Raw genomic sequence first — 14128 nt, 5'->3', positions numbered from 1 at the left:
AGGGGTAGTCATTGGATAGTCGTCGGTTTTAACCTTCTATACACTATCCAAAACTAAAAAGAAAAATGTACAAAACATGTACTTTCATGTTTTACAATTTTGTATGTACAATGTGCAGTTATATACAGTATGTACACAGGGACTGCTACATTTAATTATTACATATGGAGGCTCTGCTTTCTGCCTTGTGTTGCTACATGAGGATTATACTATATTCCTCCACCTCACAAGCCTATTGGTCAGCCTACTCTGTATATAATAGGCTTGATTTATTAACACTCTGCAAGACTGTTGAAGATAGACTATTGTGGGAGAACCTGGGTGATCCAGCAAACCCGGAATGTATTTTCTAATAGACTTGCCTACCCGTCTTTTCAATCTCCTAAACCCTCACTACTCACCCACCATTTCATATCCTCCCTCTTATTGTATGCTGCTTCCCCACTTCCTGGATTGTAAGCTCTTTGGGCAGGGTCCTTCACTCCTTCTGTGTCTGTCTGTCAGATCAGGTCTTTCCCATGCTCCTCACTTAACTACCAAGTCGCTGTACCTGATCATTAACTGAGGAGAATCTGGACAGGCAAGTTTGTTAAAACAGCCATATCAAAAATAAATCCAACATAAACATTGCAATGATACCTCAGAATATACAGCTAACACTTCTCTTTTAACTTTTTCCCATTAAAAATAAATAGTAATCCAGGCTACCATGAAGTTGTCTTTTCATCTACTGAATCCTGCAAAGGTTTGAAAAAATGAAATGTGATTTCTGAAAGTCGGAGGAATGCAGAACTCAGTGTTTCATCTTCTAGATGTGGCTTGAAGGATGAAAGTCAGAACTGGCTGTAGAAAGCTGTAAACATGATGAGATGTATTTCTCTTTTGATACAAGTTTTACACACCAGCCTCAGGAACACTTACACTTTCAGGTCCTGGTCGGATAGAAATTTTTGCACTGTGCAATGTTTAGTTTTGGGATTCTTAGCATGGCAGCGTACACTAATTCAGCACTAGAAAGAATAGCTGGTTCAAGAATTGAATATAAATGCCTCCAACCCTTAAACCTATATGAAGCATAGAAATAGTAACTAAAAGACAGTGTGGGCAGTAAAATAGGGCTGCCCTTTACATGGCTGAATTCTTCATTCAACATATTTTTAAGAACATTCAACAATCAAAGCAATCCTGAAATAACAAATGACAGCATAGTTTATGACTGGGGTACCATGGGAGGGTGGCTAGTAAGTATGCATGGTGGAGGGGGAGTCTTATATGGAGCCATTGTCACTCAGTAAGCAAAGGGACAGTGGTCCTGATTTATTAAAGCTCTCCAAAGCTGGAGCGGAAACAGTTTCATCAGTGAAGCTGGGCAATCCAGCAAATCTGGAATGGATGTATTCAAAGTCATTTGCTATTTGATAACAAATGTTTTGAATCCTGAACCAGATCCATTACAGATTTGCTGGATCACCCAGCTTTACTGATGAAAATGTATTGTCTCCAGCCTTGGAGAGCTTTAATAAATCAGGCCCAGTGTCTCAAACATCAACACATGATCTTGAATGGTTAATGATAGACCAGTGTATCAATAGCAACATCCTGCTAATACCATAGTCTGGTTGGAATTTCCCCAATAAAGAAGTGAGGAAATATGTAGTATGATTGGTAACAATACAGACTGCATCTATAGACTATAGACATCATCTACTTATATGGAAATCTGTAAGTATTTACCTAAAATTCTTTGATAATGGTTTAATATTTTGGCTGTATTCATTTGGGTTGTAAGCAGCAATATTTTCTTACACAGTATTTCTTTTCCTTTACCTTGATGTATTTCGTTCTGGGGTCTTTGGCTTTTCTATGCTAAGATATTTTTCATACATGCCCAGAAATATTGCTTCTTGCTGCTCCCATTGATGAGAGCTGATGATGTGATTCTGTCCAGTACCAAACACACTGCTGTCATCATTCTTCTGCACAGCCTCTTGAACAGATTTAAATGTACTTCCTAAATGACAAAAAAGAGGATTATTGTAACCAGTCATGCAACATTTGTTTATTTAGTTTCAGTCAATTCTTGACAAACCAGTGCTTTAGGGCAAAAAAACAAATTTGCTTTAATGCCCACCCCCTTAGCAGCACATATTCATCTTTGCAGTGCTCCCCCCTGTATATGCAGCTGACAAGGGAGACATTAAAGTGACGTGTTGATCTGAAGAGATATAAAACTTGCAAAAGGTTATTACATCATGTGCAATGCTTGTGCTCTAATTTTTTCTTCTTCAATGTGTATAAATTACTACAGGGGCTTAGTGGGTTTAAAATAAGAGGCCTAAATCTCCAAGCAGCACATATTTTGCCAGTTCTGCTCTGTAAATCTTTTTTTTTTGTACTCATCAATATGCATGTTTCAAAGATGGCAGTTTAACAAAAATGCAATTAAAAAGGAAATCTATAACCTATTTTCTGAAAAATGTAAGATTAATATTATCCCCGGGCTTCTTGCCGCTAGGTTCATCTGGCTTGTGTCTGTGACCCTTCCTCTTCATCAGCGTGTCATAGATAGCTAGGTCTGAATTTGCTGATAATTAATTACTTAGAAGTTGCAATCACTGTAACATGGAAAGTGTAACTTAGTTTTTATCTGAAACCTAATTCATTCATAATTCAGGTTCTTACACAACATATGTATGCAAATATTGCAAACAAAAAGTAAAAAACTCCTTTTCAATACTATGTGTAATTAAAAAAAACAACTATTGTAAGTGGTAACAGTGGGTAAATGAACTTGAAACCCAATAGGATCAAATGTTCTTTCAGTCCCTGAAAGTCCAGTACTAATAGGGCTTGATTTATTAAAGCTCTCCAAGGCTGGAGAGGATACATTTTTATCAGTGAAACTGGGTGATCCAGCAAACCTGGAATGAATCTGGTCCAGGATTCAAAACATTTGCTGGCAAACAGCAAAGGACTTTGAAGAAATCTTTTCCAGGTTTGCTGGATCACCCAGCTTCACTGATAAAAGTGTATCCTTTCCAGCGTTGGAGAGCTTTAATAAATCAGGTCCCTGATTTATTAAATCAGATATCAGATAAGACAGTCCCTCAGTCATGCATACTTACCAGTCATACATACTTACCAGCTATTATCTATAACCCCCCATGCTACCCCTGTCATAAACTATACTGCCATTTATTATTTTAGGGTTTCTTTGATTGTTAAATATTCTTAAAAATATGTTGCATCAGAATATCAGCCATGTATGGGCAGCCCTAAATAGCAAACGACTTTGAATAAATCCATTTAAGGTTTGCTGGATCATCCAGCTTCACTGATGAAAGTGTATCCTCTCCAGCCTTGGAAAACTTTATTAAATCAGCCCCATATTATTTAGCATACTGCAAACTACTCTACAAACCCTACAACTTTATCATGATGGTAACTGTTTTAATGTGAGCTGGCGAGCTATAGGTCAGGTACTTGTAAAAACAGTATCTTAAAGGGTTTCTTTACCAAGCACCTGATAACATATACAAAATTCTTAAAAAAAAACATTAATGACTTTTATTGAAAAATATATAAGCTAACTAAAACATAAAAACAAGTGTAAATCACATATACAAAAATATACATGTGATTTATGTGGCAAAAGTGTCTTCCAGCTAGTAGTACCATAAGGGAAAATTGGTAGGTCAGATAAGTGAGTATAGTGCTTATATAGGTAGGTAGCTGTTTTGAGCTTAGGAAGTGATGAAGAATTAGAGAGTTGAGAACAGCCCCTTTAGGAGAGATATAATACTCGTAGAGTGCTCAGCTGTATAGGGGACTGCTGTCAAGATGTGAGTTGTTGTTTATGCCCTGTTTTATGGCCTGAGAAAGAAAGTAGCTGGTAATATACAAAATATATAATCCTAAACATAAATTCATGTTGTTTTACAATATAATGTAACAAAGTTGTGCTGCGCTGATATTTTCAGGATAAGTATAAAGAAATGCCAGCTTTCTCCCTGCCTGCCTCCTCCAAGTTGTGAACCAAGTGATGTGATCTTGCTGTTGGGACTGTTGCTGTTTTGGACCATTGTACACATCCAATTAAGATAAGTACTAACTTTAAATTAGGCAGCCCCTGAGTATTTTAGTGTAGTTCTTTAACACACCCTGATACTTGCAGTCCTACAAATACTTCCTCATTGTTACAACGTTGCCAGTATCCTGATTCTGATTTACCTAGTCCGTAATCCTGCAAGGTAAAGGTGTTAACTAATGTGTCATGTCTTACAACACACTGAGACCATCAACATCATTTTGTTACCTGTAGTTGGCTTTGGTGGCCTAATCTTCATTAAAAGTACAGGTTGTGTGATCTTGGGCTCTGATGTAAGAGGAATACCAGCAGGCTATAATAAAAACAGCCACAAATGAATGTTACTCGTCATTACAAATAAAAGCTACACCGAAAACAAAATGAAGTGACCTCAGATGATCTATTGAAAATTAGCTCCCAGGGTTCTTACAGTAAGCGTTGGTCAATTTATCATTTTAGAAAGCTTGCTTGCCAGTGACAGAAATCCAATAATGATTTATGCTTTACACATTTGAAGACTTATTTAAGGCAATGTAACAGCAGGAATTATTTGCAAAATGCAATAACTTGAAGAAACCAATCTAATTTATGCAGCTGGAACATTTAAAGATGACTGCTCATGGGTTACTGTAAGGTACTGCATATTGTCTCTATCTCTTGTGTAGGTACACCAACGATTTGCAGTAAAATAAAGTTAGATATCAATAAAATGTTTACATCTATAGAATTTATTCTGCATGTGTCAAAACTATTGTTCAATTTATAATTCTGAAATGATGCTACAGGCAAAACCCATATACAAGTCTGCCTCCTGGTGGATAATGAACGCAAGTGTATAAAACTGCATTGAACACACATGAAATTTAATGTACAGAACAACTACATAATCTTTATTTTATTAGACTGTCATGTTGGGAGCATAAATAACGTGGCAGCATGGCAGCTGCAGCAATTCAGTCCCAAAGGTTTAGAAAGAGAATATTTAGCATAAAATATTTGACTGTGGACATTTACATTTTTGATTAATACTAAATTAAAAAATGTCATCTATGTACTCAAAAAAGGCAGCATTAATATGAATAAAACTAAAATATGAAGCATGATACATAGCAACATTTAGTATTAAAGTATTAGGAAACTGCTGTCTGTCTGCAAGTTCATATCAGAAAAAAAATCCATTTCGAGCCAAGATGTGATGTTATCATTATGTCTATAATTACAATGTAACTGACAGACATTGGACATTCCATAAAGTAAATGAATTCATTAAAAGGACACAAACTTATAAGAGTTACGTAGAAAATTAATCTGATTTCAGCTCTTTTTCTTCCTTGCCTTCCTTGCAATACTAATACTAAGCTGTTCCCCTGATTAAAACCTCCTATCACAGACAACGAGCCGGATTTATTAAACTCTACAAGACTGGAGAATAGACATTTTCAGCAGTAAAGCTGGGTGATCCAGAAAACCTGGAATGGATTTCTTCAATGTCATTTTTTGTTAGCAAATGTTTTCAATCGTGCAGGTTTGTGGGATCACTCGGGTTCACTGATGAAAGTGTATCGTTGCCAGTCTTGGAGAACTTTCATAAATCAGGCCCAGTGAGTGCAGTCTGCATGTCCACAATGTTATTGGGCAGTTTCCACAGTTATAAACGCCCAGTGAGGGGCGCTAGAGACATGAAAAAAACTAATTTAGTGTCTCTCCAAATTGTATTTCCCTAAAATAACGTAAAAGCCTAGCCATATGGAAGGAAGAGCTCAGACTCCATGTGGGATGTACAGTGATAACAAGCAGTGGTCCAATTTTTATTAACAGTGGAAATCCACTCTGACGTAATTTCATAACATAATATTTAATGACAGCTGCTCCCTGTTGACACTTTAAACTAAACAATTTGCCACATCCCCTACTAAATATTAAACAAACCAGCATAAACCACAACAGCTTTACATCAGAATAACATATTTATTTGCTACAGTCTCTTGAAAATGTACAAAAGAATCATGATATGGGTAATTAATTATTGCTTTACGGCATTGGGCACAATGATATAGCAACATAAACACAGATATAACTGGTTGTTAACAAGGATTTTTTGGATCATCTTTGTGTAAGGTATTTGTTCACCTAACACCGGACATTGGAGTTCACTATTAATTTAGGTGATGTTGCTGGTATTCACAGAAGTGATTTTGGTAATGATAATTATTTTAATTATATTTAGTTTTTTTTAAAAGTGGTATATATATGACATTTATTAGTGGATGATGATTTCCCCCCACCCCCACCCCCTTGACATCAATGGCTCAATATAAAACTGAAATATCTTGTTAGGAGACAATCATTTAGACAGCGATCCCGTACTGTTGGTCACCGCAGGACAATGCACCCTGCTTATTCTCTTCATCGGCATCACTTGCAGCAGCAATGAAGATCAGGCAAATATTTGCCAGTCCTCTGCTTTGCAGTCTGTGCATCCCCGGCTTCCCTTTGGATGTAAATGGTCCCTCTGCATCCCTTGCTCTGGGACTGTGCGGCTGAGGGGGATTGTGCTGAGACTAATTAGCAAAGTAGTTCCTGATTTTAGTTCTGCACTGCCATTGGCTGCTGGGAATTTATAGCCTCTCTGCTCCCACTGCTCTATGCCTGTTGTAGCATTTAGCTGGGCTAATCTGTGCTAGAGTGAATTTTGTGTCGACCGTTGCCGACCTGGCCTGTTCCTGACCTATTGTTTGTGCACAGCCTGGACTGACTTTTTGCCTGTGACCCCCAACTGTGCTTGTGCCTACTCCCTCTATACCTTGTCTAGTGGACTGATTGCTTATGCATGACCTTGGCATATACTGTGGATTACCTTGTGGAACATGAACTGCATAATCTGGGGGCCCCTGATCCTCTGCCGGCCCATCCCCAGATGCCATCCTTGCGCATTAAGTCCTGGATGTTAGGAGAAGCAAGTCTCCCAGGGCTAAGCGGGGGCTTGCTAAAGGCAAGACTGCGGCGTTAGATTTGGCGCGTCTAGAAAGTACTGCAGACCAGGGATTTACATATCGGTAGCAAACTCGTGATTACGGAAAGAGAATATGAATAGTAGGTACAAATTAGTTTATTAATTTAATTATATAGTGTCATTTGTTGAAATGTTTATTGATTATGCTTTATAATACGCAAGCTCTCTAGATCTCCTGATGAAGCAGATAGTGTTTCCGCGAAACACGTAGAGACACCGTTTACCTAGAGATTCCATGTTTTTGCTGTAATAACCAAACATGTACATGAATGTTTTTAAGTGTTTTTAATCTTTAACAATAAAAATTATTCTTTCGTAAATTTTCATGAGACTGTAGCGATAATAATTATGTTAATCTGATGTAAAGCTGCTAGTCCCATTTGTGGTTTATGCTGATTTGTTTGACAATATTCAATGAACTATTGAGTGACACGCCACTATTGTCATAATATTTTAGAACAAAGTCCATCAAATATAACCTATTCTAACAATGTTGGGGTATTGTAAATCCAGTTGGCAAACCAAAACCCCATTTAGGTAACTGATCATTTATGTCAAAAATGACAGAAACGTATTCTTGACTTTGTCATTGCCAATTGAATGAATTCCCTGGATCAATAACTCAACTAATACATTTAATAAATGACAGCTTGTGATGTTGGTTGTAGTAAAAAATGTATCTAATAAACACTTAGAGCTAAATCAGATAGGCAGCTGAGGATTCACTTGCAATTCATGGCCAGTTTTGGCTGGCTGAATGTCTGCCACACACTCATTAATTGCTCTACCTACCATCTCCACTATGCTTTACAATAGTAAATCTTAAGGCAGCAGAAGCATAGAGGAAGCAGTAGTGGGGGAAGCATCCCACCACCCATAACTGCAAGTAAACTCTCCATTACCTGTCCATCTGATTCATTATTCAGGAGCAGGGGATCTGTGTTAGCCTTGTGTGTGGAGTGCATGCCACATAATATTAAAATATTTATTCAAAAATTGTGATTTACATTATAAAAGGAACCTAATTAGCAAAATAGATTATGTGCCAATTTTGCCATCTAATTACTAAGAAAATTTATTATATGGGTTTTGTCGTTAATTAAATGTAGTACTAGACCTGCATTCAGTAATTGTTTTGCACTTATAATACAGTGAATGTCTGACCATATGGGGTGTTAGAAGACGGTCTTATATGCAGCAAATCTCAAATATATACTGTTTTAAATATTGCTGTGCTAAGGACAAAGTACATTTTAGACGCACATATGTTATTAGAAGCATACTGGAAAGATTGTTCCTTATTTTCTGTCCTAGGAACAGGGGGTCAATAATACAGGATTATCAAGGAGAATCTCTTAAAACATAGACAGTAATATAAACTCTTTTTTTTTTTCTTTTTTTTTTAGGAAAAGGGTTGGAACCTCCATTTCTATTTGGTGACACCCATCCGGCCAAATTTGTACGTGTCACAGAGACATAAATCAGGGGCAAACTTCTCCACTGGTATTACAGACAGCAAGCATAACCTGACACAAGACTTGTCTCTCATCTATCTATAATTTTAAAATATGTTCATTCTGAAGTCATGCTTCAAATGACCAAAACTGCATTAGGTTGGTCTTAATATTAATAGCAAATCGTTGCAAAACCAAAGGTGTCTAGATTGATGGAGTCCAATCAAAAGAATAAAAAGGGATTCAGCTCAGCGTTTTATGCCCTTAAGAGTAATATGAGTTTTGTTAAGTTCGGTTCACATAATTGGTCCCTGGAGTATTCCCAAGTGGCTCCTGCAGGCTGCCAACCTGCCCGCCACCATGCAGACATCACAGCCACAGACATTCAGAATTGAATAGTGTCCAGAAGGCATTGATGGGCGAATGGCAAGTGGTCAATTAGCACCCCTATTTTTTCTGTATAGGGTAGTCACAGGGTAGCAGCTACTTGACATTTTCACTGGTGGCTGTAAAAAAGCAAAAACTCAGCCTCCTCACCATCCACGTAAACCTGTCTTAAAAATTGTTATTTCAAAAATCATTCAAAATTATTATTATGTGTGCTAGGACCCACCTCAGTGCCTGCTAGAGGTGTGCTTGGAATAGTGGTAAGGGCATGATCCAGTTCCTTCAGCCAGGAATCTTTGGGGAGTTTGTATACTTCCAACCAACATTCCCCAGAGCCTGCAAAACAAATTTGTGTTATTAGTATTAAACAGGATTTATAAAGCGCCAACATATTACGCAGCCCTGTACATTAAATAGGGATTGCAAATGACAAATAGAGATAGTGACACAGGAGGAGAGGACCCTACCCCGAAGAGCTTACAAACTAAGAAGTGGGGAAAGTATTACACAATACGAGGAGAGATATGGAGTGGAGGAAAGTAGTGACAGTTTAGGAGACCCAAAAGGATGGTTCTGTTTAATTAAAAACTGTTTGAACAAACATTACATAAAGATAAAAGATATTAGTCACAAATCAAAGTTATATTGGTAAGAGGAGGTTGTTTCATTGATTAATTGTAGCTGTCATTACAGTTAGCACAATGCTTTTAAAGATGTTATTTGTAAAATATTTTTAAAATATAATAACACGACTTTTGATAAATGAAAACCTTTAAAAAATTGTAAACATTTTATACAACAATATACAAATATATTAGTTAAATTAATTTTCCCCTATTGAGATTTGAAGATTAGCCACCAGTTGCTTATTTAAATTACTTTCCCTCTCTGAACTGTGTAGATGAAATATATGGGAATTGCATTGGTTTCAGTGTGTCAGTCAACTCACAACCTTCATTGTAAGAAGAAGCAGAAAAGCACAACCTTAGTGTAGCACTGCAACACAGAGCCTTTGCAAAAACAACTAATATAGTTTATTCCATTGGAGCAGCCTTTCTCAACCTTTTAACATGGGGGAGCCCTTGAAATAACTTTCAGGTCTTATGGTACCCCTGCTAGAATTACGATATCCACAACTCACAGTACATGGGTGTGATCGTCAATGAGAAAAATTCCTCCTACATTGCTGGTCAGTGAGAAGAATATCACCCTTACAGATAGCCAAAAAAGATCATTGGTGTCACTTAAACTGACCTGAGAAGTCCAAATTGCTTTTTGCTCAGGGAACCTGTAGCAAACTCTGGAGGAGCCCAGTGGTTCCATGGAACACTAGTTGAGGAACACTGCGATAGAGTGTTACATACATTTTCCTAGTTAGAAAGTACCCACCTTCCAAAAGAATTCCAGCATAGTCACCACCATGAGACAGCTGAAATGTTATACAAACGGTGCGCTTGCTTATATCTTCCTGTTAAAATATAAATAAAAATATACAGTTAATACTATAATCTCTACTGGAATAAAACTCTTTAACCTTTGACGAAAACAATAACACTCAAATATAAATCTAATCTGGAACAGATTTGAAGTGCACTGAAGGAATTTAGGGCACATAAAGGGTGTATCATTGCTCTCTGGTGGATTCTCTATATAAATTATTGTGGGAATTCAGTTTGATTTCAGCATGGGAATGTAAGAACATGTTTAGATCTTCTTGCCAGGGTCCCAGATCACTCTGACATATGGCTGATGTCTGCCCCACTTCACACACAATGGAGAAACTTATTTGGGGTGAAAGCTAATATAAATGAGGGAGTTCAGAGATTTGCACAATAATTGATTCTAAAACAGTTTCTAACTAAACTGTGATTTCTACTATTTGCATTTGTAAAGGAAAAAATCCAATTTTGAAATAAGTAAAACATTTCTTACCGTTTCATTTATGGCTTTCACAAAATGGAGGTTCTCTTCAGAAAAGAAAAACAGACGCGCAATACCTGATAACAAAGAAAGCTCATTCTAGATTAGTTATCATAGCTGTATTAGCAAAGAAAAGAAAATCCAATTTGGGACTTTAAAGGCCAGAATTACTTTTTCTACTATATCATAGCTGTATCGTTTAGCACAATTGCCTCTATCCTCCCTCACTAAAAGTCTCTACACAACCTGAATATCTGGAGATCAGCCTGTTTGAAGGGCTACATCTAGCTGTCACTCACCTTTATACACTTTGGAACAAACTGAAATGAAACAAGCACAGCATTGCAGAATGACCCCCAAGAGAAAGTAAAACCCCCACTGTGGTCCGGCTAGCCATAGATTTTAAACTTTTTTTATTAGAAACTGAAAACTGGGCCACTTAGAGACATTTTTTTAAAACCAAATTCTAAAAATCTTTGTTAATAGTATGTATTATAAATGTTTACCCATGTCATCCACTGTGCCTATCAGATACGTGTGATTTTTCACTTGGCATATACTCAGGCTGCATACTTCTAATTTATCTGCTTCCCAGCCACAAATCCAGTCACCAGCTGACAAGCTGTAAATCCGTAAACCATCAGAGAAGCCAACAAATAAAAATGTTCCATGGGCCCCTGCAGCAACACAATTAACTCTTCTGGGTACCTAAAATAATGAAAGAAAGAAAAATTACTCATCGCTTAACTGAGGCTGTGTACACAGCAACAAAAAAGACTTCACGATGCATGAGCGAGCACCATTCTGCTTTATCGAGAGGGGAGTGGAAGAACAACAGAGCGGCACCCTGCTTTGCTCTTTCCTCTTCACTTTTAATATGATCGTTCCTTGTTCCTCATCCATGGATATGCCAGGACAGAAGACGGAAAGATGGACAATGAGTTGCTGTACTCACGCCAGATTCTCGTACGATATCAGCCCTGAGGTGATTATTGGACGAGAATCATATGACGAGAGTACTTAGCTAAAGTTTACCAGTCCTTATTATTATTATTGTTATTATATTATGGGGTGTCAAGCCTATTCCAGAAGCTAAGAAAATGGTCAAAGCATTCTTCCTTCCTCCTAGTGGCCACAATGTCCCTCATTCAACTAGGGAGTAAGGGCATCAAGGAAAGAGTCGGAATTAGGTAGTTCCTGTGGCCTAATGTGGCCATCCTATTTTAAATCCACTGCTGCCCGGTATTATTATTACACAGTATTTATTTAGAGACAACATATTATGCAACGCTGTAAAAAGTCCATAATCATATCACTAGTTGTCCCTCGAAGGGACTCACAATCTAATAATCCTACCATAGTCATATGTCATTAACACAGTCTAAGGTCAATTTTGGGGAGAAGACAATTAACCTAACTGCATGTTTTTGGAATGTGGAAGAAAACCGGAGTACCCAGAGGGAACCCACGCAAACACAGACAGAACCTGCAAACTTCATGCAGATAGAGTCCTGGCTAAGATTCAAACCTAGGACCTAGTGCTGAAAAGACCAGAGTGCTAACCACTGAGCCACTGTGCTGCAGCCATCATATTAAATCCACTGCTGCCTGTTGTTACTAAAACTGCAAGTGTAAAAGTGCCCTCCCCTACCATCACCCATGATCACAACAGTAAATTTTAGGACTAGCAGCAAAAAGCAAGACAAACACAGGAGGACAGGTGGGAGTGAGCTTCAACAAAGCACAGATTGATACCAGACTGGAGACATACAGAGAATTGAGATTGGTAAAGATTGTTAAAGAGAGCAAAAATTGAGATGGAAAAAGAAGAATCAGCCTACAGAAGCTCGTTATATAATAGTAAATAATGTTATACATATATATGCATTTTATTGCCTCATTGAGGGAATATAATACAAGGCAATATGACACAAAGGAGACGCACATATTTACCAGTATGAATGAAGGTACATGCAAGCTTTTCTTTTCCAATGTTCATTTGTAAGTAGTATTATATTACCCTGTTATATATTAATATTGCAGCATTAAAAATAAAATTACTTGGATTTCAGCAGTGGCCTGCAAGATGTCTGTTTTCTTTTTGAGTTTCTCCTCTTCACGCTTTTGTTCCCTTGTTTTGATGACCTCAATGGCCTGGTCAATCAGGAGTTCTACCACTCTTGCAATCATGCGATATGGCTGTGGTAGAGAGTCCCGGGCTTGGTCTGGATCCCTCAAGAAATAATCTTCATGTTCTTCACTGGCCCAGTCCTTCTCAGAGCCAGGAGGGATTTCTAAAGGCCCCTTTCTTATGTATATTGGCATCCTGTAGTCTGGAGATCAAACATAAAAACAGTCTGCAGGCAGTATTGAAAATGGATGACTTCACAAATTCATACACATTAACCTAAAAAATAGGTGAAGAATCAGAGAAAAATGTTATAGTAATAAACAAAGTATAATCATTTCTAATTGTTTGGACGGCCATCAAATTGTGCATCCTAAAACAACTATCAAGGTGAGCATACAAGTTTACCTCACTTTATCTGTAGTTTACCTTTTCTTTGTAGTATTTATAATCCCTTTTTGTCCCACTAACCTTTCAGCCCGGATGACTTCTTCACTTATAACCTCTTCATATGCACGTCTCCAAGACTTTTCTAGAGCTGCCCTGACTCTTTGGAATGGTATTCCTCGTCCTATTTTGTTTTTCCTGCTCCTACTTTCTGCACATTTAAAAGAGCCCTGAAAAAAACTCATCTTTTCAAACTTGCCTAGTCGTACTCTTCTGTCCTTAAACCGTCACTACTTCCCACCATTCCATATCTCCCCTTCTACTGTGTGATACTTCCCCACCTCTTAGATTGTAAGCTCTTCGGGGCAGGGTCCTCTCCTCCTCCTGTGTCATTATTTGTATCTGTCTGTCATTTGCTACCCCTATTTAATGTACAGTGCTATATAAATACTGAATATTAATATTAATCTTCCAGGTATTTGTAGCTGGAATCAATCCTGGAGTTTTTTACACTCACTGGACACTTTATTAGGTACACCTGCTCAACTGTTTCTTAATGCAACTGGCCAATCACATGGCAGCAACTCAATGGATGTAGGCATGTAGAAATTGTCAACACACCTGTTAAAGTTAAAATTGAACATCAAAAATGAGAAGAAAGGTAATTTAAAGCATACCTATACTCAGAATTTTCCTTTTACAAAAAAGGGTAGAGAACCTCTTTATGTGGGCTAAAAATTCATTTTTTTTTT

The 14128-nt window shown here is 37.5% G+C and overlaps 1 protein-coding gene across 1 annotated transcript in view; it reads right to left on the bottom strand.

Moving 5' to 3' along the window:
* Positions 1-14128, bottom strand: part of WDR93 (WD repeat domain 93) — a gene marked incomplete at its 3' end in the record, with an annotated part of 29899 nt that overhangs the window by 14164 nt on the left and 1607 nt on the right. Inside the window, 7 exon segments of the mRNA XM_072402722.1 lie at positions 1828-2011; positions 4316-4400; positions 9168-9277; positions 10331-10409; positions 10874-10938; positions 11368-11569; positions 12923-13194. Of these exon segments, the coding sequence (XP_072258823.1) occupies positions 1828-2011; positions 4316-4400; positions 9168-9277; positions 10331-10409; positions 10874-10938; positions 11368-11569; positions 12923-13194 (997 nt within the window).

Source organism: Pyxicephalus adspersus, chromosome 2 (genome assembly GCF_032062135.1).
Source record: "Pyxicephalus adspersus chromosome 2, UCB_Pads_2.0, whole genome shotgun sequence".
Classification (NCBI taxonomy): Eukaryota; Metazoa; Chordata; class Amphibia; order Anura; family Pyxicephalidae; genus Pyxicephalus; species Pyxicephalus adspersus.
This window is presented reverse-complemented; position numbering and strand designations above follow the sequence as displayed.